Source organism: Pararge aegeria, chromosome 23 (genome assembly GCF_905163445.1).
Source record: "Pararge aegeria chromosome 23, ilParAegt1.1, whole genome shotgun sequence".
In the NCBI taxonomy this organism is placed as follows: domain Eukaryota; kingdom Metazoa; phylum Arthropoda; class Insecta; order Lepidoptera; family Nymphalidae; genus Pararge; species Pararge aegeria.
Genome location: NC_053202.1, coordinates 10,164,816 through 10,189,609, shown reverse-complemented (window position 1 = coordinate 10,189,609; position 24,794 = coordinate 10,164,816). Strand labels below are relative to the sequence as shown.

At 36.2% G+C, this 24,794-nt stretch overlaps 1 protein-coding gene across 1 annotated transcript; it reads right to left on the bottom strand.

Annotated features, from left to right (window-relative positions):
* Positions 1–14,595: 14,595 nt before the first annotated feature.
* On the bottom strand, positions 14,596–23,489 carry LOC120634271 (hexosaminidase D-like). Its single transcript, XM_039904761.1, has 4 exons — positions 22,715–23,489; positions 21,537–21,728; positions 19,724–19,836; positions 14,596–15,615 (listed from the first exon to the last, which is right to left on the bottom strand). The coding sequence occupies exons 1-4, from the start codon at positions 23,060–23,062 to the stop codon at positions 14,709–14,711; spliced, it is 1,560 nt and encodes a 519-aa protein (XP_039760695.1). The 5' UTR covers positions 23,063–23,489; the 3' UTR covers positions 14,596–14,708.
* Between the last annotated feature and the right edge of the window lie 1,305 nt (positions 23,490–24,794).

Below are 24,794 nucleotides of genomic sequence, written 5' to 3'. Positions count from 1 at the left end.
AATCATTTAAGGCTTAGCGATACTGAATACTTTAAAAACAAAATCAAACGCAGACGAAGTCGCGGGCAACAGCTGGTAATATATATATAGATAAACCATCCTCTCGAATCTCAAACTTTCTGTTACTAAAAACTGCATTAAAATCTGTTGCGTAGGTTAAAATATTTAAGCTTACCAACAGCGAGACTTTGTTTTATAATATGTCATCATCATCTACATCTTAACAACTCATAACCGGCCAACTACAGGACATGGGTCTGCTGCCACAATGAGAAGGCTTTAGGCCGTAGTCCACAGTACATTGCGGATTGGTGATCAGAGGCCTTTGAGAACATTATGGAGAACTCTCAGGCAAACTCGTTTCCTCATGATGTTTTCCTTCCAAGCAAGTGATATTTTAATTCCTAAAAACGCACATAGAGGAAGTTGGAGGAGTTGGTTGGGATTCGAACTCAGTCAGAGTTCGAATCCCAGCACCTCTGACTATCTATCAAATATCACTTGCTTCAACGGTGGAGGAAAACATGCATGCATGAAACCTGCATGCCTGGAGTCCACCAATCCGCACTGGGCCAGCGAGGTTGACTACGGCCTTAACCCATTCTCATTGTGGCAGGAGACTCGTGCCCTGTAGTGAGCATAAATGGGCTGTTATGATGATGTTTAGGCAATTTTGGAATATCTTCAATATTCCTACACTTTTATTGCTATTCTAAACGTTTAAAAAACACATTTGCTTGTTTACTAGCAAACTCGCGAAAATACCACTAGTAAACCTAAATCAAGAGTATTTTTTTTTAATGATATTTTTTTGCACATTCCATTTTTCTCATCTTGTATATTTTTAAAACAGACTCTACTTAAGAAAGTATAAATAAAAAATACAAATATTTAAACATTTACAAAAGAAGACAAATAATAAAAAATATTTTTATTTTATTTAAACTCTTTATTTGTACTCCACTACACAGAAACACAAAAACTGGAGTGGAATACAAAAGGCGGCCTTATCGCTTAAAAGCGCTCTCTGCCAGGCAACCTTACGATTAAAACCTTAGGAAGAAAAAAAAGAGTAGACTATTCAAATTAATTTTGAATTTCGATCGAATAAAACGAGAGGCAGTTAATCCTTCGATAAACAACGAGCAATAAGCACGTACGGATACTTCTGACAAATCAGCCCTAATTCACCCTATCCAAGCGTTCAGCTTCGGTAATGAGGTGCGCCATATCGTATGGCATATCTACGCCTTAACAAGGGGGCGTCGGGGCCTTTGCCTTTTGTATTCAAATTGGCATGAAACAGGTTAACGGTCTTTTTCTCCCCACTTTATATTATTTTGTTCTGTTATTCAGGCATATAATATTAATGATATTAATGATTATAATTCAGTGAAGGTAACTTTTTGTTTTGTTTAATGTTGGGTAAGAAGATGCTTGAAGTTGAAATGAGTAATGTAAAAATCGAACCACCCAATAGATCACCCGCACCAGTATCAACTACAGTTTTAACTAATTGAAACAAAGTGTGTAGTAGTAAACAAAGTAGTAGTATATTGCCGTATGGAGACGGCAGATCAGAATACACTTTATATGCTTGTTATATATATATATATTAAATCAAAATCTATGTAAAACGTAAGCTTATAGAAAAATCCAATTATATACAATCAGGATTGCATGTATGATGAAAAACTTGGGTATGAAAGGCTCGAAATTCATAAATATTAATTCGTCGACTGTGCGCTGGTGATGACAAAAAAAACCGGCTAAGTTTGTTGTGGGCTCTTCTTAGACCAGTGCGCGTTTGGTACCCACCTAGCTTTAGTTTTAAGTTGTCAAATGTAGTCATCACCATTAACTAAATACTTTACTTATCGAGTTGGTTTTTTTTTTTATAGGTTTCAGTATTTTGAGGAATAGAAGCCTATTCCTTTTCACGGTATAATTAGATGTAGTTTAATTATTATTTACAAATAATCTCAATTTTATTGTAATGAATGAGATTATGAGGCGTGCTCATTTAAACATATCTTGGCGAGGATATTGGAGCGAAACGCGCGTTGAAAGCGGATTTTTGTATCTTAAAGAGTAAAGCAAATCTTTGACCGACTTCAAAACAGAGGAGGTAGTGAATTTAGATGTTAATATTTTTTTAATATGTATTGTTGAGTTAATTTCGTCATGAATAGATAATTTTTCGTCCGAAAGAGGTTTATTCCGGAATGCTTCCATGTAAATTTTATATGATGAGTTTTGGAGACAGACAACGGAACTTACAGCAAATTAACTGTTTAAGCCCAGAGCACTCACCTCTGGCCAGGAGGTCGTCAAAAATACGTATGCAGTTAGATTCAGGAGACGAACTAGCTGTTGCGTTCTTCGTCCACTTTTATTCAGATTCTTTACAAATCCCATTCGTTTATTATTATAGCTTCCTTGAAATGATAGCAGAGTGACTTGTGTTACAGTAAACTTATAAAGTGCGTAAATAATGAAACTTTTGATAACTATAAATTCCTATTTGCTAGATATTTATGTTCATGACATTGAGTTGGTGGGTATTTTGATATAAATACGTTTGCATTATCGATGCTGTCCTACATGGACTCGAACGATGCGAAGATACCTCCCGGTGTCTTAGTCGTTTATCACTTGCTTCCAACCTTGTCATTAAGAAAAACATACTCGGTATACTCTTATCTCTTTTTATTTGTTACTAAATTAGGCTCAATTTTCATTGTATGTCACACAGATTGTCGTCAATCTCCATTATTATAAAGTCAAAGTCAAAGTCAAAGTCAAAAATATCTTTATTCAAGTAGGCCCACAGGTGGCACTTTTGATGCGTACATAAGAACCACACGGTAGTGAGATGATGGCGATAACCACATTCGTAAACTTAAAACTAAAGCTACGAGAGTTCCAAACGCGTCCTGGTCTAAGAAGAAGCCCACAACAAACTTAGCCGGGTGTTTTTTTTTTTGTTATCACCATCTCACAATGTCATTTTAAATTATTAGAAGAGCAACCTGGTTAGAGCAATAATTTACACCCAAGCTTTTTTATCGTTTACGTTTACGGTAGCTACTCACACAACATTATAGATTTTTTTTCACAATAACCTTTTCTTCGTATTATGGTGGTGAAGTACCTCAATATTATCATCTGTAAGATATTTCTCATTTGAAAAAAATCATAAATATATTACTCATAGTATATTATTTTCTCTTTTTATTGGTTACTAAGTTAGTCTTAATTTTCATTGTCACACAGATTGTCGCCAATCCTATTTATGGATTGTATTATTACATTACATTATTCAATACAAGTCAAGACGTAGCCACTGAGTTAAGACCAAGCACCATCCATACGTACCAACAGGCGCGTTGAAGAAGCTGTCGCTATTCAAACGCCGCTTCAGATGCTTCAGGCGGACTGGAGTACCCTACGACTCGAGACGGTAATGACGTCAGCATTGCGTACAAATGAATAACAGTTCGTACCACTAAAGGTCAGGTACGTTTTATTGATAACGAACGCTTTATGCGTAACTTTATGTAGTTATAATTTAGCTAAAATCGTATTTATCTTTAAAATAACTAGATAATGACTTTACCGAATGCATCCTGACGGTCGATTGGCGCAGTTTGCAGCGACCCTACTCTCTGAGTCCAAGGCCGTGGGTTCGATTCCCACTACTGGAAAATGTTTGTGTGATGAGCATGAATGTTTTTCAGTGGGTGTTTATATGTATATTATACGTATTTATGTATATTATTCATAAAAAAAATATTCATCAGTCATCTTAGTACCCATAACACAAGCTACGCTTACTTTGGGGCTAGATGGTGATGTGTGTGTTGTCGTAGTGTCGTAGTATATCCTTGTTTTTAATTTGTTTAATTTTTCCAATACCTTCTAAGGTGAGTATGTTGTTTTTTTTAATAGCTCTAGATAACAGACGAAGCATATGTTCCACCTGATGGTAAGTGGAATAACATCGCCTATAAACAGTATATACGGCCTGCAACAGGCCGCCCTGTATTAATTTACCTGAGGTGTAGGTGTTAAGGATCGTGTGTCTGTAATTACACTGGCAACCACACCCTTCAGACCGAAACAGAACTTTGCTAGAACGCTGCTTGGCGTTCTAGCAAAGAAAAAGAAATAAGGCGGTAGTATTTCCACGGACGAGCTCTAGCACTACTACTTCTTCAACAGCTCTGACTACGAGTTTATACTTAAACAAAAATACTTATTTATTTTACCCATCCACTAAATTTTTCATCATGACGTGTAAAATTAGTAAAATTTTGATTTATTTTCTGTGTCTTATTCTTATTAAAGAATGTATCAAAATACATGAAATACATCAATGTTGCTAAACAATTGATTAATTTCTTAGTGACAAGGTTTTGAAGCAAGCCACTCCGCTATCATCTCAAGGAAGATATACTCGTAACAATATTTATAATAAAAAACAAACAAACGGTGACATTCTTGGCGGCTCCTTCTCATACATACTTGATGTTTCAAAGTTTCAAAAGTCCTTCAAATAGGCCGTCTTGAAATAATTGAATTTTGTTTTTTTTTAAATTTTCAAACACAATATACAGTATAGGTTCTGCATCTACGTACGTATTTCCTGTTTAATATAGCGTGAAGAAACTTTGCGTTTATTTTGTACTCACAAAGCGACGTTTCTTCGGATTTCCTCCGACTTGAGTGTCTCTTGAGGCAGGTTGTATTAACGTCACCCTCTTATCAACTCGGGTTACGGATGGCGCCAGTTCGCCAGGCCACAGTCTATTGTTAATTGACGAAGACTTTCATAAGCACTACGTGTCATATGCACTCAATGGTGCATCAAAAAAAAATCTTAAAAAATTTTGATGACCTCGCCCTATGGAATTCGATCACTTGGATTTTGGATCTGAGGATCGAACTAGAAAATTGACGAATTAATTTCTCTCTTTTCTGGTGGAAGGCTTTGGCCGTGGCTAGTTACCGCCCTACCGACAAACACGTGGGGCCAAGCGATTTAGTGGTCCGGAATAGACGTATGGGTCAGCATGTCTGATTGGTAGACTGGTAACTAGCCACGGCCGAAACTTCCCACCAAACTATGCCAGAGAAAATTCAGAAATTATTAATTACCAAATAACCTCGGTTGCATTAATGACCAATTAACTCCACCAATCAACCGCACTGGGCGAGAGTACGGCCTTACACGCCTCTCATTGTTGGAGGACACCCGTGCTCTGTAGTGGGCCGGTTATGGATAGATGCGAAATACCCCCCTAGGGATCAAATCTGGGATCTCCCACTTACAGGACAGACTCACTATTGCACCAGGGACATCGTCAGGGAATTCCTTAATTGGTAACATGTCCATGGTAATAGTGAAGCAGCATGGTGGGTCTATGCTTTATACTCTCCGAATTAAGTTTGAAAACGCCACCCTTAAAATAGTCCAGTATCAAAAATATAGGAAGGATAGCAGTAAATATTGCGAGGAAAAGCCCGGAACATCGTTCAAAACTTTTGCTTTATTGCAATTTTATGGGAAATAAGCATACGAATGGCTCCGTTTTGTGGTTTCACAACTGTGAACCGACCTCGCTGCCGGAAATTCCTTGAATACATTTTCCCTAGGTGCAGTTGTAGACGGGCAATTGTTACAGCAACTATCGCCCTGCAATATGAGTCATTGAGCTGTGGAATAAATTTCTCAAACTTATTGGATAGAAGCAGAAAATTTTGCGGAAATCCATAATATATTATGAAAATTAAGCTTTATCTGCTGTACTCCGCGAAAGACAGGTTAATCTGTATGGTGTAATTTATAATTTCTTCAATCCTTATACTCCACACAAAACAGATCCTCGGCAATGTACAGAGGGTGCATTTCGCTCCGAAACTGTCAACATCTCCTGAGGAATCTCCGGTTCCTGTCTTTCGCGGAGTATAGCAAATTAAGCTTAATTTTCATAATCCTCAAACTTAGTTCAGAATCAGATGCAATATTGCTATTATTTCAGTATCTAGATATCAGGCTAACATTTCAAGGTTGTGCAAAACCCACTTCTATTATAGGGGATCGACAGAAAGGGTTGAAGCACTGTTTGAGCTTTGTTTTGGCGTCAATACAACCCAATAGGCTGTAGTAGGCTGATGGGTCATGGAAAATAGAGAGATGGCACAGGTATCGTTGCCAGTCAACACCAATCTGTGCCATTTGCCCTTGTGCTATCTGCCGGCATGTGTCTAGCGGCTCCTCACGACACCATTTAGTTGATAGTCGACCCACACTGAGATCTATTCTAAGTCGCCATTCCAGCGTCATCGCTTCTCCAACTTCTGTGCCGTATCAGTATGTAGCGATATCAGTTACTCGGATTGTTCTATCTTTCATTTCTGATTTGATTACGTAGAGAATCGAGATGCTCTAAGCATAATTCTCTCACCCGATATGTTACAGTCACGTCAAGTCATCATTCGACCGTATAAACACGACTTTGAGGACGTTATGAGAACTTTCAGGCATGCAGGTTTCCACACAATGTGAAGTCTTTATGTCAATATGCATGCACTTGGCTTTAAAAATTGTTTTGATTAAAAATAAAAATTGCTCAGTTGAGTCATGATAGTTGCCCGTGTAAGTCTCCTTTATCGCCCAGCTAGCAACGTTTGAATGTAACAGCATTGTACAATACCGATATAGGCATAAAGGTGACTCTTATATTTTCTTATTTTCATCAGTATCACTGTTACCTTATATTAGGTTGGATAATTCATTTGTGGGATTGAGTATATGCTTTTATAATATATAATATGATTCCCAAGGTGATTTTGGACCTGCCAATGCATAAGTTTAAACAATGTGTTAAAACACCTTTAATAAATCGTGGTTACTATACCATTAACGACAAACTATACGATTAACGACTGCTTGGAAGCAGGCTCCGCTCTCATCTCTCACAAGATAGTCAATTTAAAAGTTTGTAAACTGTAAAATGATGTTGAAAAAGAGCAATCTGCTGAGTTTCTTGCCGGCTCTTCTCGTACGATAAAAAAGTTTACGATAAAAAAGTTTCGAAATTTCTAAAATGTTGTTAATAAAAAAATATTAATAAAATGGAATGTTAATAGTTAAAGTATCTATCTGTAGTGGGCCTGTAATTGGGCGATAGTTATGATTATGATCAATCGTAAATATTAACATTGTTTTTGAAGACCTTTAACTATTAAGCTGTATACGTTAGGCCAGCATGTTGGGCCAGGTTTTTGGTCCGAGGTTCTGAACCTGAAAAGTGCGATGTTTACACGTTTGGGGCAAAAGTCCGGGGATATTACTCTCAAGGCCAGACAGGAGTCCCGTGCTCTGGCACAGGTCTAGAATAAGATAGGGTTAAGGCCCTAGTCCACCACGCTGGATTGTCCACCAAGTGCAGATTGATAGACTTCGCACGCCTTTGAGAACGTTATGAAAAACTCTAAGGCATGTAGGTTTCCTCATGATGTTTTCCTTCACAGTTAGAGCAATCTCCGAAAATTTAGACCCCCACCCCCCACCCCCCCAAAAGGGAGGCCAAAGCCCTAACCACCAAGCTCTCATCACTTTAATATTCACGAGAAGCTCAGTGTATAGGTTAGAAGGTCACGAACAGACAGAAATATCGTCTTTTTGTTTCACCGAACCGCAGATACTGGAATTTTTAACCCTTTTCCCTTTTTAGCCGGGGGTGACTTAAGGCGAACTGAAAATAGGACCATTAAAAAACGGTACGTAATTCGGGGTAAGGTCGCTGTAATTGATCCAATTTAATCATGCCAAGGTGATTTCGTTACACTGAGGTTATCATTTTCACCTTATCCATACGACATCATAAACGACCTATTATTTTCGTCCTTCCTGGAGCAAAGATTAGTGCGGTGATTTAGCAGTAGTAGACTTTCTGTCACAGAGCTCGTCCGGGGAAGTACTATAGCAATGCCTATTTCTGCCGCTCAGCAGCATTGTAGCAATGCTGTGTTCCAGCCCGATTGACATGGTTGGCAGTGTAATTACATTGACTCAAATAGATGGACTCAGGGCAGCATGTTGTAAGACGTGCTCCTTGCGTGCCCTGTGAAGTGTTGTCAAAGTCAAAGTCAAAAATATCTTTATTCAAGTAGGCCCATAGGTGCCACTTTTGATGCGTACATAATTCGTATAAAGGAAATTGCATACCATTCTACAATAAACTACCAATTGACATCTTGGAGATGTCTCTTAAAAAGTTCAAAGTTTGTTATAGAATATAGAAAAGTCCTATTATTAAAGGACGTAATCGATAAAAAAAGCTTGGGTGTGAATGATTGCTCCAACCAGGTTGCTCTTCTAATAATTTAAAATTACATTGTGAGATGGTGATAACAAAAAAAAAACACCCGGCTAAGTTTGTTGTAAGCTTCTTCTTAGACCAGGACGCGTTTGGAACCCTCGTAGCTTTATTTTTAAGTTTACGAATGTGGTGATCGCCAACATCTCACTACCGTGTAATTCGCCTACTTGAATAAAGATATTTTTGTCTAGCATCCCCGTGATAGGTAGATACCTCAACTTTCATAGGAAACAGGGCCTTAGAGCATACGCACATATTATTGATAGCAACCCTCTACTGATAAGGCCATAATGTTCACCACTGCAGCATTAAGATAATAAAATGTATTCGCCAATTGGCATCGAATACAAAAACTGTGACGTGAAATCACCGGTTCTGTCGTATTCGGACGTCATTGTTTGTCTTCCATTTATTAGGGCTTTGCTAATAACAAGTGGCTTTCGGCTATTTGTCTTTGTTTTATTATTTGTTTTTAATTAACTTAGGTGATATCGTGGTGTGCTTGCTGTCAAACATTTTGGATCCTCAGGATTTGCCGCCTTTTTTATCTACGTACTTGAAGTGTCTGTTCTTTTTTTCTATTTTTCTGAACTTGATGTGGTGTACAAATAAATAGATTGGGAATTCTTTATAAGTGGACCTAGCTAACTCATACTTACACTAATGCCCGCTTTCACGAAACCTAGGAAACGCCTTAAATTCAAATTCAAATTCATTTATTTCAAGTAGGCCTACTTTATAAGCACTTTTGAAAAGTCAAGTATGTATATTTGTAGTGACTCTACCACCGGTTCGGAAAGCAGATTCTACCGAGAAGAGCCGGCAAGAAACTCAGTAGTTGCTCTTTTCCAACATCAACATTAACAATCATTTTTCTATCTTGCGGGAGATGAGAGCGAGGCTGGCTGCTTCCAATCTACCTCGTCATTGAGGAATTCATCAAATGTATAGTAACCTCGCTGTACTAGATGCGTTTTTACACATTTTTTAAATGTATGCATTGGTAGGTCAAGAATTTCCTTAGGAATCATGTTGTAAAAGCGTATACTCAACCCCATACTTAATCGGATGCCTAATGATTTATGTAAGAAAAAAAAACGTTTTACGAACTCTAATGTGATGAGTAACGACGTCAAGCGCCATCTAAAGTTACGACACCAAATCGGCCCTTGGCAGAGGACAAAATATTTTTTTTTTTTAGTAACCTTATATCCATACAAAAAATAAAAATATGATGCCTGATGATGATGCGGGAAGGGTTTAGGCCGAAGTCCACCAAACTGGCCATGTGCGGATTGGTAGACTTCTCACGCCTTTGACAACGTTAAAGATAACTTTAAGGCATGCAAATTTCCTCATGATGTTTTCCTTTACCGTTATAGAAATCTTTGAAAAGTCTGAGGCTGCGTGCCGCAAAATAATGCGTGATGGGTTTAAGCCGTAGTCCACCACGCCGGCCCAGTGCGGATTGGTGGACTCCACACCTTTGAGAACATTATGTAAAACTCGCCGGAATGCGGGTTACCTCAAGATGTTTTCCTTCACCGTTGAAGCAAGTGATCTTTTAATTACTTAAACGAACATCTAACCTCAGAAATCATCAACCTACGAAAGTTTAGAAGTGCTGGGATTCGAACTCACGAAAGTGCAGTCGAAGTCCTACCCACTGGTCTATCAACGACGGCCGACGGCCTATTTTGGAAAATGTTTGTGTGATGAGCATGACTGTTTTTCAGTGTCTGGGTGTTTATATGTATATTCTAAGTATTTATGTATATTATTCTTAAACATATTCATCAGTCAGCTAGTACCCATAACACAATCTACGCTTAATTTGGGGCTAGATGGCGATGTTTGTATTTTCGTATTATATTTTTATTTTATAGCACCGCTCCTCTTAACCATATATATATATATATATATATAAATATAAATAAACATTACATAACTCGAAAAAGGAAGGAGGGGCATGGGAAGCGGAAGCCCTTACCACTTTGCTTCAACTGCTATAGAAGTAATAGTAAAACAATGTTCACATTATCAACGCAGCACGACGGACAAAATTAACAATGTAAAGCGAGTAAAATGGACCTTAATGAGCAATTATCATAATGAAGAACTGTGAATCTCCATTATTCCCCGATCTCCCGGGAAAGATAACGGCTAGAACTACGAGTGCGAAGCGTTTGTTAGCCGCAATTACATTCCTTTTGAATATAACAGCAGATATTTATCTTTGCCATAGATAGTTACATATTATTATTTTGAGGAAGCGGTGATAGCGCATTGTGTATGAGCTCGACTTCACTTTCGAGGGGCCGAGTTTGAATCCCAGCACGGATTTCTAACTCTTCTAAGTTATATGCGTTTTGAGTAATTAAAATATCACTTGCGGTGAGGGAAAACATCGTGAGGAAACCTGCATGCCTGATAGTTCTACGTAATGTTCTCAAAGTGTGTAGAGTCCACCAATCCGCACTGGGCCAGCGTGGCGGACTACGGCCTTAACCCCTTTTATTTGCGGCAGGAGACCCGTGCTCTGTAGTGGGCCGGTAATGAGTTGATGTGTACCATAGTAGTCGTGAAATTTGCGGTGTCAAATCGTGGTATTAATCGGGAGAGCTAAAACCCTCTCAACGCAGGACATGTATGCCCAGCTATGGGTCATTAATAGCCTTAGGATGTTTTTTTTTTTTAATTCTGGTTTAAGATATATCTTTTCCAATATCCTTTTCGAACTTCCAAAAAAAAAATCTATAGTGATACTAAGCACGTGCATCTTTATTAGACAATCAATAAACAAAACAATCCACACTAATATCACTTTCACAAAGAAGAAAAATAAAACTCGTCGAGCCAGTTTCCTTACCTTACCTAGAACTAGAACAAATTATGGTAAAAAATCCCTTACCAAAAGGCGCCAAATTTTATAATAGAATACCTATAAAAAATGTAAACTCATTCAATGTATTCAAAACTAAATTAGCTTCTTATATATTTGGTAATACCAATACATTTAAAGACGAATACATTGAATGAGTAGATAATAGTAAAATTGAATTTAGTTTAGTCTAATGGCGAAGTGTATTAATTTATTGTAGAAAATTAAGTTTCCTATGTAAGTGACTTAGGTCTTTTTATGGGAATAAATGTCTTTAAACCTAAACCTAAGATATTTATTGTTCCATAAAGGAATTTCCACTTAAATGGAACTTACAGGCTAATTTACAAAAAGAGAAATTGCATCTTCGAGCGCACAATAAATAAATTGTAAATTGTAAGTGGGTAGTTTTGAAACACCATCGCATCAAAATCATATTGACGGTCAACTGCTGACGCGAGCCGCGGCTATTTCACTGCATAGGTAACATGGATTCATCCACAAGTAGACGTGACAACTGAAACTGTTAATTGGTTAGTTAGGTAATTAATTTCTTTGTTTCTTAGATAGAATAAAAGTTAGGTTTTATATTTAAAGTGTAAAATTCAAGTTTTATTCTGAAAATTGTCTTTTAGTAACTTTTTGAAGGTGTGTATATTTTTGCACTACAAGTTAGCCCTTGACTGCAATCTCACCTTGTAGTAATCCGCTACCATCTTAGACGTAGTCTAAGATGGTAGCGGGCTTATCTGTTAGGGAGTATGGTAGTCATACACCTAATCGGTTTCCACGCTACATCGCACCGGAAGACTAAATCTCTTATCGGCACGTATTTGTCGGTGGTAACTAGCCACAACCGAAGCCTACCACCTGACCATACCAGAGAAAAATTGCGTTTGCCGGGATACAAACACGGGACTTCCTACTAAAATTCACAGTGCTCAGTATTTCGCCAAGGAGGTCCTCATGATTATAGGTTTTCTGTTTAACAACACATTTATCCCAAAGATCTCTCGCTCCCCCAGTAGCCGAGATTAGAGGCAGATTGGAATTGATGACGTCACGCCGCAAGCTAATCTATATGTTCGAATTTCATCGCAGTTTTACGACATACTTAAGGACAGAACCACACTTTACATAGGAATTTTTAGCCTGAGAATAAAACAAAAGGTTTTTTTAAACTTACAATCGACAGAGGGGAAAGGGGAGGGCAGATGCCTGCTCAAAAAATTATTAACATTGCATATTTAGCTTCAGAATCGATTAAAGAGGGCCCTCTAAAAATCTTCAATGTACAGAAGTCGATCGAACATAATCTGTTACAGTTTTAATATAAGTATAGACTACTTATAAAGCCGCATCATTTGGGACCCCCCGCCCCCCCAACAAGTGAACAATTTGCACTGTGCCAGCGTGGTGGACTACGGCCTTTTAACCCCTTCTTATTGTGGGAGGAGACCAGTGCTCTGTGGTGGGCCGGTAGTGGGTTTATGTGATGATGAAGCTCATTTCCTACTCGTTTAGCGGTACTGGTGTAAAAAAGTAACAGGAAAACACAGTTATTTTTGCATTATAAAACAAGTTTAAGAACATGGCAAGTATTTTAAGCTTCCTAAATAGAGAAAAAATACTATATCATTTATCAATAAACAAAAAAATTACTTAATGGAAAGAACCAGGCGTTACTTTGCAGAAATCCATAATATATTATGAAAATTAAGCTTAATTTGCTATACTCCGCGAACAGCAGGAGAATCTGTATGGAGGAGATGTTGACTTTACAATGGATAATTGTTAAGACTTAACAATTTGATGCTCCGGTTTCGGAGCGAAACGTGCGTAGAGGGTACATTGCATTGGAATCTGTTTGGATTCGGATTGAAGAAACTATAAATTACACCATACAGATTCTCCTGCTGTTCGCGGAGTATAGCAAATTAAGCTAATTTTCACAAAAAAAATACTGGAAAATTATTTAAACCGCCAGTTGGTTGATTCCCCAGTGTGTCAGAATCGTTACAGTTCATGAAATATTATAGCTACGTCCAAGTTATCGTTTGATATGCCACACAGTTAGTTGATGGCTTTAAGAGGGATTTTATTGATGTTTTCATTACGAATTCCGATCAGCATTTGTTGATAGCGGCTACTAAAATATTAATATATCGAAGTCGTTGTGACGTAGCTTCCAAACAAATAGACTTTCTTAATCCGGTTTTTACTGTTTATAGGTGATATAATCAAAATGATTCTTAGCTACAATTTATAAACAATTGTTATGGTTTTGAAGATAATAAGCTCATTTCCGTTTTAAGCATCTAAGCGGTGATAGCGCAGTGAGTAGGAGCTTGACTTCACTTTCGAGGGACTGACTAATCCCAGCACGCTAATCTAACTTTTCAAAGCTATGTGCGTTTTCAAATATCACTTTCTTCAACGGTTAAGTTACCCTTAACCGTTGTGAGAAAACCTGCATGCCTGAGAGTTCTCCATAATTCTCAAAGGTGTGTGGAGTCCACGCAATGGGCCAGCGTGGTGGACTACGGCCTTAGACCCTTCTCATTGTGAGAGGAGACTCGTACCCTGTAGTGGGTCGGTAATGGGTTGATATGATGATGAAGCTCATTTCCTACTCGTTTAGCGGTCCGGGTGCAAAAAGTAACAGAAAAAAAAAGTTACTTCTGTATTATTAAATAAGTTTAAGGATATGGCAAACAGTTTACGATTCCTAGATAGCAAATACTTTAACTATTGGATAGTATGTTATTAATTCAAATAGTTTTGGAATTTCTTTAAAAATAAAAAATATAATCCGAAAAATTGCAGGGAAAAGCTTGCACTTTCGAGTCTGTGAAATCACATAATTACAAAAAATCACAGTATTAATTACTTTTTCATATGGTATCCCCACATACTCGTATGTCATATGGAGAAGCTAAATCTTGTTATGGAGGAGTTAAATGGCTTCTCTTGCCATCAATCAATGTTTTTATTTTAAATTAATACTTTAAAAAACAATTAATAGCACAACAATCCGAAATTTGTGGTTATAAGTTTTGGAAGGAATTCTTAATAGTCCGAAACGTTCTGTTATTTTTTTTAATTTATTCATATGCCAGTGCCTTACCCTTACCCTTATAGTGATTGATTATAATGATTATTACCCTTATAAGGTATTTGATGTAACCAGAAATAATAATCATACCGAATCGTTACAAATATAATTACAATTACAAGGGAAGTATGGCATATTCTACGCTCGAATTGAGTCTACAAAATCGCATCACATATGTTTGTCAGTTAATACAGGACAATATAGTTTTTATGAAAAAAAAATATCTTCTAGTAGTGGGATTTTTGTTTAAGTATCCCATCTCATACCCCATATTGATCCTTCCACTTACAGTGAATGGACTTACTCTACAGCATCCGGAACTTTACATAAATATCGAGTTTAATCTTAAAAACTTAAACAGCATTCCTTTTGAAGCTCTTAATTTATAATTCACATACTCTGTAACATAGTTTCTATCATAATAAGCAGACAGTTTTTTCATCATTCGTTTTTCTAATAAGAACAAATCATTCAAATGCTTGTTATACCATTTGATATTTTGATCGATGTATTCAAAATCTGTATAGTTTTTAATAATGGCTTCTATAGATGTTGCAATGTCCTCAGTAACCTCATCACAGTGAGCAATCGTTTTGTAGAGATCGTTACCGTCAAAATTGCATTTTTCTACTTCTGGGTCCTTGATATCAAGCAATTTACTACACCGCAACTGACGAGATATATCATTAATCATGTTTCTGTTATAAAAATCACTAAGATCATTGCTTTCAATTAAACTGTACCCATCCTTAAACTTCTTGATAAGCAATAGGTTAAGAAATAAACTCGGAATTGACACAGGTAAAAGTTCACAAGGTGGAGACGTGTGAGAGTACCGTGACCATCCTGTCAAAATGATACCTTTGAAACTATAATTGTTCTGTTCACCACCAAATTTGTAATTTTGTATGAGTACCATCCAACTCAAATGATTCAACAAACGTTCTTTAAGATCGGGCAGCGTCGCTGTGCTTCCATCTGCACCTTTGAATGCTGACGCTATCCAAATATTTTCAAATTTCTTGTGATACTGATACATGGCTATATGCGATATTTTTTCCTTAGATCCGTAGCTCCAATAGACTGGATCCACACTCAAATTTTTAACATCCTTCCATTCATCTATTGAGAAATTGCGTAACATATCATCCCACATTAATACTGTAGTCTTGGGGCTTATTTTCTTTACAAAGTCAGCTGTGGCTTTTACGTGATCCAGAAACATTTTTCTGAAATTTAGACAATGTGATTAAGTTAGAAACATATCCTCAGGTTTCTTACGTACTTAACTAACTAATGGTGTGACTCGAGTGTCTTTTAGTAGATCTAATTTATATTAACTGTTGTGGAATTCATTTTGGTGGGTGGTAAAGTTATCATTGACTCCGTTCGAGGAGCCTGTGAAGAAGGTGGACTTAGTCTACTTTACAGTTTTTTTACTGTGGATATAGTTTATAGCACTAGATTAGCAAGCTAAATGACGACTGAAATTAATAATAATATTTTTTTTTATTACGTAACTATGACCCATCTACACTATTATATATAACAGAATAATTAAAAACTAAACTAGATTAAAAAAAAATAGTCAACCTAATCCAAAATCCTTTTAATCCTTATCTCCAGGGAAGAGTAGAAAAGGGTAGAGCTACTAAATTAAATCTGCCGTCTAGACATTTGGGATTCGATTTTTTATTAATTTCGGGCGTTAATGTATGCAAGAGCTATCTACTGACATGGTTTGTTAATGCTCGCAGTCGTGAGTTGTGGAATGCTAATTATTGTTAAAGTTTGTTGGTGGTAGATTCGTTATTTATCATCGAATTCTCCAAAATTTCATCTCACCGTGTAATCATAAAGTGGTTCAGATTTGTGACTATTCACTGCATCGTCTTAAATATAGAAGAAGCGGTGATAGCGAAGTGGGTAGGAGCTCGACTTCACTTTCGGGGGGCCGATTTCGAATCACAGCACCCACCTCTATCTCTTGTTGGTTTTAAGTAATTAAAAATATTACTTGCTTCGACGGTGGAGAAAAACATCGTGTGGAAACCTGCATGCATGCGAGTTCTACATAATGTTCTCAAAGGTATGTGGACACCAAACCACACCGTTCCAGCGTGGTGGACTACAGCCTTAACCCCTTCTCATTGTGAGAGGAGACCCGTGCCTTGTAGTGGGTCGGTAATGGGTCAATATTATGATGATGATTAAATATAGCTATATATATGATACATTTTATTGGAATCTATTACAGTCTTAAATAGCAAATCAATTCAATATGTTACCAATACCTGAACATTCATGATTTGATTAATGCCGTTTGAACTCGGATTCCTACTGTATGTTTGTAATATTATCCAGGCTAAACTACTCGAACAATGTTGATGAAATTCGGCCGCTACATTTTACGGTAATTAAAACGTACCATGCGTGAAAATAAAATTTAATGAAGTCTTATTTAGGTAATAGAATAATACTTAGAAATAAGATATTCTGCCCAAAGAAAACAATGAATAGCAAAAGCAATATTACATCCCTTGTTTCATTGAAATATGAACCCTTGAAAGTAGATTGAAAATACAATATTTTCTTCAAAAGGGCTCTGCAGATACTTAGACTAATAAAAATGCATATCCAACGACATCGGAGGATAAGAGGACCGTGTCTGAATTGGCAAAGCACTCGGCCGCCATGGCTAAAGATAAAAAATTATGTACACCAACTAAATTTGTATTTCGTATTCAACGATTTACAACAAAATATTTTCAAATGACTATGTGAGATAATGATAACAAAAAAAAACACCCGGCTAAGTTTTTTGCGGGTTTTTTCTTAGTTTTAGATTTAAAATTCAAAATTAATTTATTTCAAGTAGGCCTAATACAAGCACTTTTGAAACGTCAAGTCTGTCCGTGTGTAGTGACTCTACCACCGGTTCGGAAGGCAGATTCTACCGAGAAGAAGCCGGCAAGAAGCTCAGCAGTTGCTCTTTTCCAACATCAAAAATTTACATTTTATATTTTAACATTCATTTTTCTATCTTGTGAGAGATGAAAGCGGAGCCGGATGCTTCCAAGCAACCTTGTCATTAAGAAACTCATCAATTGTATAATAACCTCGCTGTAATAAATGTGTTTTAACACATTCTTTAAACTTATGGATTGGTAGGTCCAAAATTACCTTAGGAATCATATTATAAAAGCGTATACTCAATCCCACAAATGACTTCTGCACCTTTCGCAGACGATATGCAGATGTCACTAATTTATGACCATTTCTTGTAAGTCGACTGTTTATATCCACTTTTTGTTTATAAAGACTAATATGTTGTCTTACAAATACTATATTGTTATAAATGTATTGAGAGGCTACCGTAAGTATACCAATTTCTTTAAATTTTTCTCGGAGGGATTCACGTGATTTAAGTTTATATATTGACCGTACAGCTCTTTTCTGCAATATGAATATAGTTTCAATATCAGCAGCTTTGCCCCATAATAAGATCCCGTAAGACATCACACTATGAAAGTACGCGAAGTAAACAAGTCTTGCTGTTTCTACGTCAGTAATCTGTCTAATTTTCCTGATGGCGTAGGCAGCCGAGCTTAGTTTACCTGCTAGTGTATCTATATGGGTACCCCACTGAAGCTTACAATCCAAGGTCATGCCCAGAAAAACTGTGGAATCTTCCATTTTTAGTGATTCTCCATTTATTATTATATTTTTATTAACTTTCTTTACATTTGGTAAAATAAATTCCACACACTTAGTTTTTTTTGCATTTAAAAGTAAATTATTGACAGTAAACCAGTGCGACACATGCGACATAGCACGGCTTACATCGTCAGAGTTGTCTCTACCTCTATCAGTTTTAAAAATTAGAGATGTATCATCAGCAAACAGTACAATGTAACAGGTTTCACTGACATGGTGTGGTAGATCATTTATATACACCAAAAATAGAAAGGGACCCAAGATTGAACCCTGTGGGACACCCATTGACGTAGCCGACCCCTGCGACTTAATGTCTTTTATGCAAACCCTTTGGGTTCTGTCACTGAGATAAGAGGCAACCAAATTTAGTGCAACGTTTTTGATACCATAATGGGCTAGTTTAAGAAGCAAGGTTTTATGATCGACACAATCGAATGCTTTGGATAGATCACAAAAAACACCAATGGCATTCTGCGAACGTTCCCAGGCATCGTACACATGTTTTAAAAGTTTAGCGCCTGCATCCGTGGTGCTACGACCTTTAGTAAAACCGTACTGCTCCGGATGTAGTAAGTTATTTACATTGAAGTGATTCAAAAGTTGATTTAATATAATTTTTTCAAAGACCTTACTAAGAGCTGGTAAGATTGAAATGGGTCTGTAATTGTTAATGTCGTTTTTATTGCCAGATTTAAATAGAGGTATAAGTTTACTATGTTTCATTAAATTTGGAAAAGTACCTCTATCAACACATTCATTAAAAAGTATGGCTAAGTAAGGGGCAATAACATCTATAATGTTAGATATTACCATTACAGACATACCCCATAAATCACCGGTTTTTTTCTGTTTCAACAACTTAAAATTCTTTATTATATCATATGCAGATATATGTTTAAAATTAAATAAAACGTTGCACTCATTAACGTTGTTCCTCAATAAACTCTGAGCTGCAGTAGGTGAAGAATTAAGTGAATCAGTCAACAAAATAGGAACACTCTGAAAAAAGTTTTCAAAGGTACTTGCAACCTCACTGTCAGCGGTAACTTTATTATCATTAATAATTAATTCAAAGTTTACGTTGCGAGATTTAGCTTTCCCAGTTTCATTATTAACAATTTTCCAGGTTGTTTGTACTTTGTTATCCGATTTTATGATTTGATCCTTAAAGTATAGCGACTTAGCATGAAAGCAAACGTTCTTAAACGTTTTAGAGTAAATTTTTACGTGTTGTAGGAAAGCTGGAGTATGGTTATATTGTTTTTCACTATAGAGCTCATACAAATTATCTCTACTTTTGTATATGCCAATAGTTGCCCAATCGCTAAACTTTATTTTTTTATTGAAATCTATATGTTTGAAATTGAATATTTTGTTAAATTCATTGTCTATAATATTAAAGAGCGTACCATAAATGCTGTCAGGATGACCGTTCTTAAAGACAAGGGCAGGAATTTTGGATGATATTTCACCTTTGAATCGCGTCAATTTGCTCTTAGTTATCGGCCTACACTTGACGATATGTTTACTAATGTAGTTATCGCCATCACTACACGTAATCAACGCATCAAAAGTGCCATCTAGATGCCTACATAAATAAAGAAATATGGCATAACTTACGACTTCGTCAGATTCCGTTGCAAACATTGCCTGCATTTATTTATATGATAGACTTCATCGGATCCAATGTGGAAATATTTTAACGGAAAAATATTCTGATGAAATTTTATGACCTGGAAAAAAACAGTAAAAAAAAAATCAGCCTTTAATTTTTAAACATTGCCACTTTTAAGAACGATGACCGTGATAATTACGATAGTCGGTAATGGAATACATTAACATTACATAGACGATCTGCCAGAATTAACATGCGGCCTTTAAATCCACAAATAGAATTCGTCAGTAAGCTGAGTTAGGTTTGAAAAAAACCGTCCTTTTAAGGGTTTCACACACATTTCTCACTACGCGTTCTATTACATCTGTCATGGAAACGTATTAATAACACGCATTTTTGAAGTTATACTTCTTTTAGCGCGTTAAAAACAATGGTAAGAGTAAATTATTACGATGCGCGCGCACACCGTCACAAAAAACCGACACCAAGTTAGTTGTAGTCAACATTTTAGTTTTTGTAACAAAAGGTTTGACAGTTGACTTTCAATAATTCAAACAATACCTTTTTTCTATTGTTAGTGTCGTTTTTTCTACAAACATGGATAAGAAAGATAAAAATTTTGCAAAAATTTTTATCTTGTTACGCCAAAGAAGTACATAAGTACACACACGTTTTTTTTTTTAGTTATTTAATCAACCACGTGAATAATGAAACCGTGTTCTTGCTTTGAGCGGTGATGCGGTGACAGACTAGTAGTTATTAATCAATCAATCAATCAATTTCTATTTCGCTGGAATATGGTACATGCAACATGGCTGTTAATTTATTTTTATAAGTATCAAGTTTGCCTGGAAGAGATTGCTATGTAGCGATAAGGCCGCCAAATTGTATACCTTTTGTTAAATTTTTACTTTTAATTTGTTATGTTTATGTGGTGTACAATAAAAGTGTATTCATTCATTCATTCATTCAAATATCCTGCAATAATGTGTCGTTAATCATTTTAATATTTTATTTTGTTTTACATAGTTTATTTTAGGTTATTTTTGTGTACAAATAAAGTCAATAAAAGTGTTATTATTATTACTACTGTTATAATTTGTAATAATATTTTTATTTAAATTAATTTCAAGTAAAAACAAAGGTTTTTTTAGGACTTCGGCTTCATTTTCGGTGGGCCGAATTATGTGCGCAAGCAATTGAAATGTTGTATCTGCTTAAAATTTGCTTCGACAGTGAAGGAAACGTCGTGAGGAAACCTGCATGCCTGAGTTCTCCATAATGCTTTCAAAGGCGGGTGAAGTCCAACTGTGCGCACAAGGCCAGAGGGGTGTACCACTGCGTGAACCCTTCTCATTGTGGCAGGAGACCTATGCCCTGTAGTGGGCCGTCAAAGGTTTTATATGAAGATCTTGCTTTGCACTCTTTTTTTTTATATACTACGACGATACACACATCGCCATCTAGCCCCAAAGTAAGCGTAGCTTGTGTTATGGGTACTAATCTGACTGATGAATAATTTTATGAACAACATACATTAATACTTATAATATACATATAAACACTGAGACACTGAAAAACATTCATGTTCAACACACAAACATTTTCCAGTTGTGGGAATCGAACCCACGGCCTTGGACTTGGAGAGCAGGGTCGCTGCCCACTGCGCCAATCGGCCGTCAAGTACACACTACTTAACTGTATTGCTTCCAGGGTAAAGAAATCAATATCTTATACTAATTCATCAGATAACGTAATGGGTGCGTTATCATTTTATATACGTATCTGATAACAATAAGAAATTTTTAAATAAATTACCTGCTCCAACATATTTCTGATCAGCATCCGACTTTCAGGTTTACTAGGGCAGATCACGTTGGAATGAAGTGATAACTCCCTCAAATGTGCAAATTCTTTGAGCTTCAGGACATGTTCCATATGACCAAACGTTTGAACCAATGGAATTATATCAAAGCCTAAACTTGCAACCGTTTTCAGAAATTTCTGTAACTGATAATTTATTTTTTATTAAAAGTTATGTTTTTTAAATACTTTATGCTATATACTACAAAGAATGTTACAGTTATTTTCGTAAACTTAATTAGAAGTGCTTAAGGAAACTATTTATGAAATGGGACCATCTCGAGACATGTAAGAGGAAATTTCTAAAAAAAGCACAGAAATTAAGAACCGAGGAAACCGTGTACACGATTAATATTAAAGCTTCAAGGACAACTCCACTGTGTTTCTCGAATAGGCGGTTAGTCAATTCACTCCATTTAGCAGTTGACATTAATTATTTAGTCCACCAATCCGCACTGGACCAGCGTGGTGGACTACGGCCTTAACCCCTTCTCATTGTTGGAGAAGATTCGTGACCTGTACGTCTAATTTTCTAAAGTAAGCGTAGCTTGTGTCATACACATTTCTTTTTAGTTGATACGACAATGAAATTAACTTTTATATAATGGTTCGTTTTTTAAAAACAATATTTCATTGTCGACTTACACAAAAACTACGCATTTCCGCAGAAAAAGAAAAGCACTTTCTATCGATACGACACCTCAAAACAATAAAATTCAGTTTCGCAACTTTCGCGTTTTCGTTTTTACGACATTATTGAATTTCATTTTCACAAAATCTACGCATTTGCTCCGAAAAAGAATAGCAGTTTGTTAGGAAAAGTGACTGTCCTCTATCCAATGCACATCTCATTTTAATGAAATTCGTGGCGCACGATATAAAAACCAACCCTTGCTTTGTTTATAGGCGATGGTTTTCCACTTTTTTTTTTTATTCCACTATAAGTTAGCCCTTGACTGCAATCTCACCTGGTGGTAAGTAATGATGCGGTCTATGATGGTAGCGGGCTAACCTGTTAGGGACTATGGTACCTACGCGATATCGCACCTGAACACTAAATCGCTTAGCGGCACATCAAAAACCCCCACCTTTGCTTGATCCATTAATTTTTAATTTAAAAAAAAGATACATGCCTCAGTTTTCTTGTAGGCATATTTCGCACTCAGGTTCACTAATCTTCCCTCATATGGAAACATATCTTCATATTCAATCAAGAAACCAGTTACACCGAGTTCCTGAAGCTTGGTCAGTAGACTCTTTAGGTAGCTGATCTTCGGCGGAAACCCCTTCAAATCCAAATGCATCACAACATTGGGCAAGTTTATTGCGATACTACCATCAACTTTGATCTTCTCTGACATGTTAGAATTTTGGAACACCGTATAGTATGATATGAAGAGGTAAATTGAAAAAAGGATCGCTGAGACCATAAAAAATTTAATTGTCACTAGGCGATATCTTTTCCTTTTATTAATATGCATTTTTTTTATGTGCAAAGATATTAAGATTTTATACAATAGTTATGATGACTTTTAAATATTTAGTGTCCTCGGGTTTTCTTGAGTTGCTGAAAACAAATTTCCCGCTTTATCTAGACAAGGCAATACCATTTGATTCATTTTACTTTTTATGCACGATGTTTCCCCGTGCTTTGCATTGGTACGGGTTTCTTTTTCCTTTTACGTTGGTGGCCCTGTTTCAAGTTATTTATTTTATTCTCTCCTTTACTTATTACTGTCGCAGGTTTCTTTTGCAATTAAGACGGTATAAAAAAAACTCCGCCTCTACACACATTTACCTGACCTTAAAAATTGAGGTAAACATCCGCTAGAATTCCTTGCAGTAATTCATATTCTCCTTTTGGAGATGTTACACAATTTTATGCTTTATAATTTGTTTCAAGTTTTTTTTTTTATGCTCTCCTTTACTTAGTACAGTCGCAGGTTTCTTTATTACTCAGTGGGTATAAGAAATATCCTCGCCTCTACACACATTTACCTATCTTTAAAAATTGAGGTAAACATTGCTAGATTTCATCCTAGTGACTGTATTCTCTTTTTTTGGAGATGTTACTCGCTTTAACGATAAGGCCGCCTTTGCACACCTAAACTAGTTTTTTTATTTTATCTACTGTGTTCCTCTTTGTACTTTGTTTCTGGGTGTGCAATGAAGAATTTGATAATAAAAAATATCCCCCATTACCTTTCCTGTTTTTTTTTATCACTGGCAATAATTGCAATTTAGTTCAGCACTTATTAACCATAAGTTATCGATTGTATAACCACCGTGAAATCGGATCTATTTTTTTTTAAACTCCTATTTAATGTATCTCCGACGTTATCGAATACGTGTTAGTAAAACAGGTAACCGTACACTGAGTAAATTTTTCTTTCCGACTTATCACTTCTACGGCTTCGTCTAATATTTCTTATGCTCAATCTCTTTAGAGATATATTATATTCAATACTAACTTGCTTTATTTTACGGCTGCGAGTAAAAATTATGTCGAAATTCAAAAAGCTTTTATGCGAAAATTAATTTATTCCGCATAGATTATACACGAAAAGCAAACATTCTGGCGTCACTTGAAAGGTTTTATATCGTATTATATTTATGTTCATACAATTTAAGTTGGCATAATTGGCGCATTAGAATTTGCTAAGCTGCTAGAGTGGTTCGAACCGCAACGCTCTGAAATTTATGAGCACATTATTAGATTATAGCTTGAACGCTTCTGTTTTAGCCTAATTGTTATGATTGAACGAGATTTCACGTGCTGCTTTTACTACACCGAACACACTCGGAGCATAAAAACCTCAGCAGAAGGCATAGAGTATCGTGGCATAGTTATATATATTCAGTGGCGTGCACTGGGTTTCTCATAGGGTATGCATACAGCAGGAAAATTGCATTAAATGGCAAAAATCCTCCTCCTATACGAACTATGTTATATAAGTTTTAGGGTAGGCAGTGCTTTTGTGCATGTATGAAGTACACGCCATTATATACTCGTGTTCTACAATCTAAAAAGATATGTACCAAGAGAGCAAGATATTATATAGCGCATCTCTTGATCGTTGGTCGGTTTCGACTAATGATATTTTATTTTATTTATTTGGTCCAGAAAACAATTACATATTATTATAACAATAACTCTTTAATCTAAACAAAAAAAACGTGTGGGTACGTTATGTACACGTGTTAGAAGTTACA

Coding starts and splice junctions, on each gene's coding strand:
- LOC120634271 (XM_039904761.1), bottom strand. CDS start 23,062: ATGCATATTAATAAAAGGAAAAGATATCGCCTAGTGACAATTAAATTT. Junction 21,729..22,714: donor ATGCCTACAAGAAAACTGAG/GCATGTATCTTT, acceptor ATAAATTATCAG/TTACAGAAATTTCTGAAAAC. Junction 15,616..19,723: donor CAACGGAATCTGACGAAGTC/GTAAGTTATGCC, acceptor TCTAAATTTCAG/AAAAATGTTTCTGGATCACG.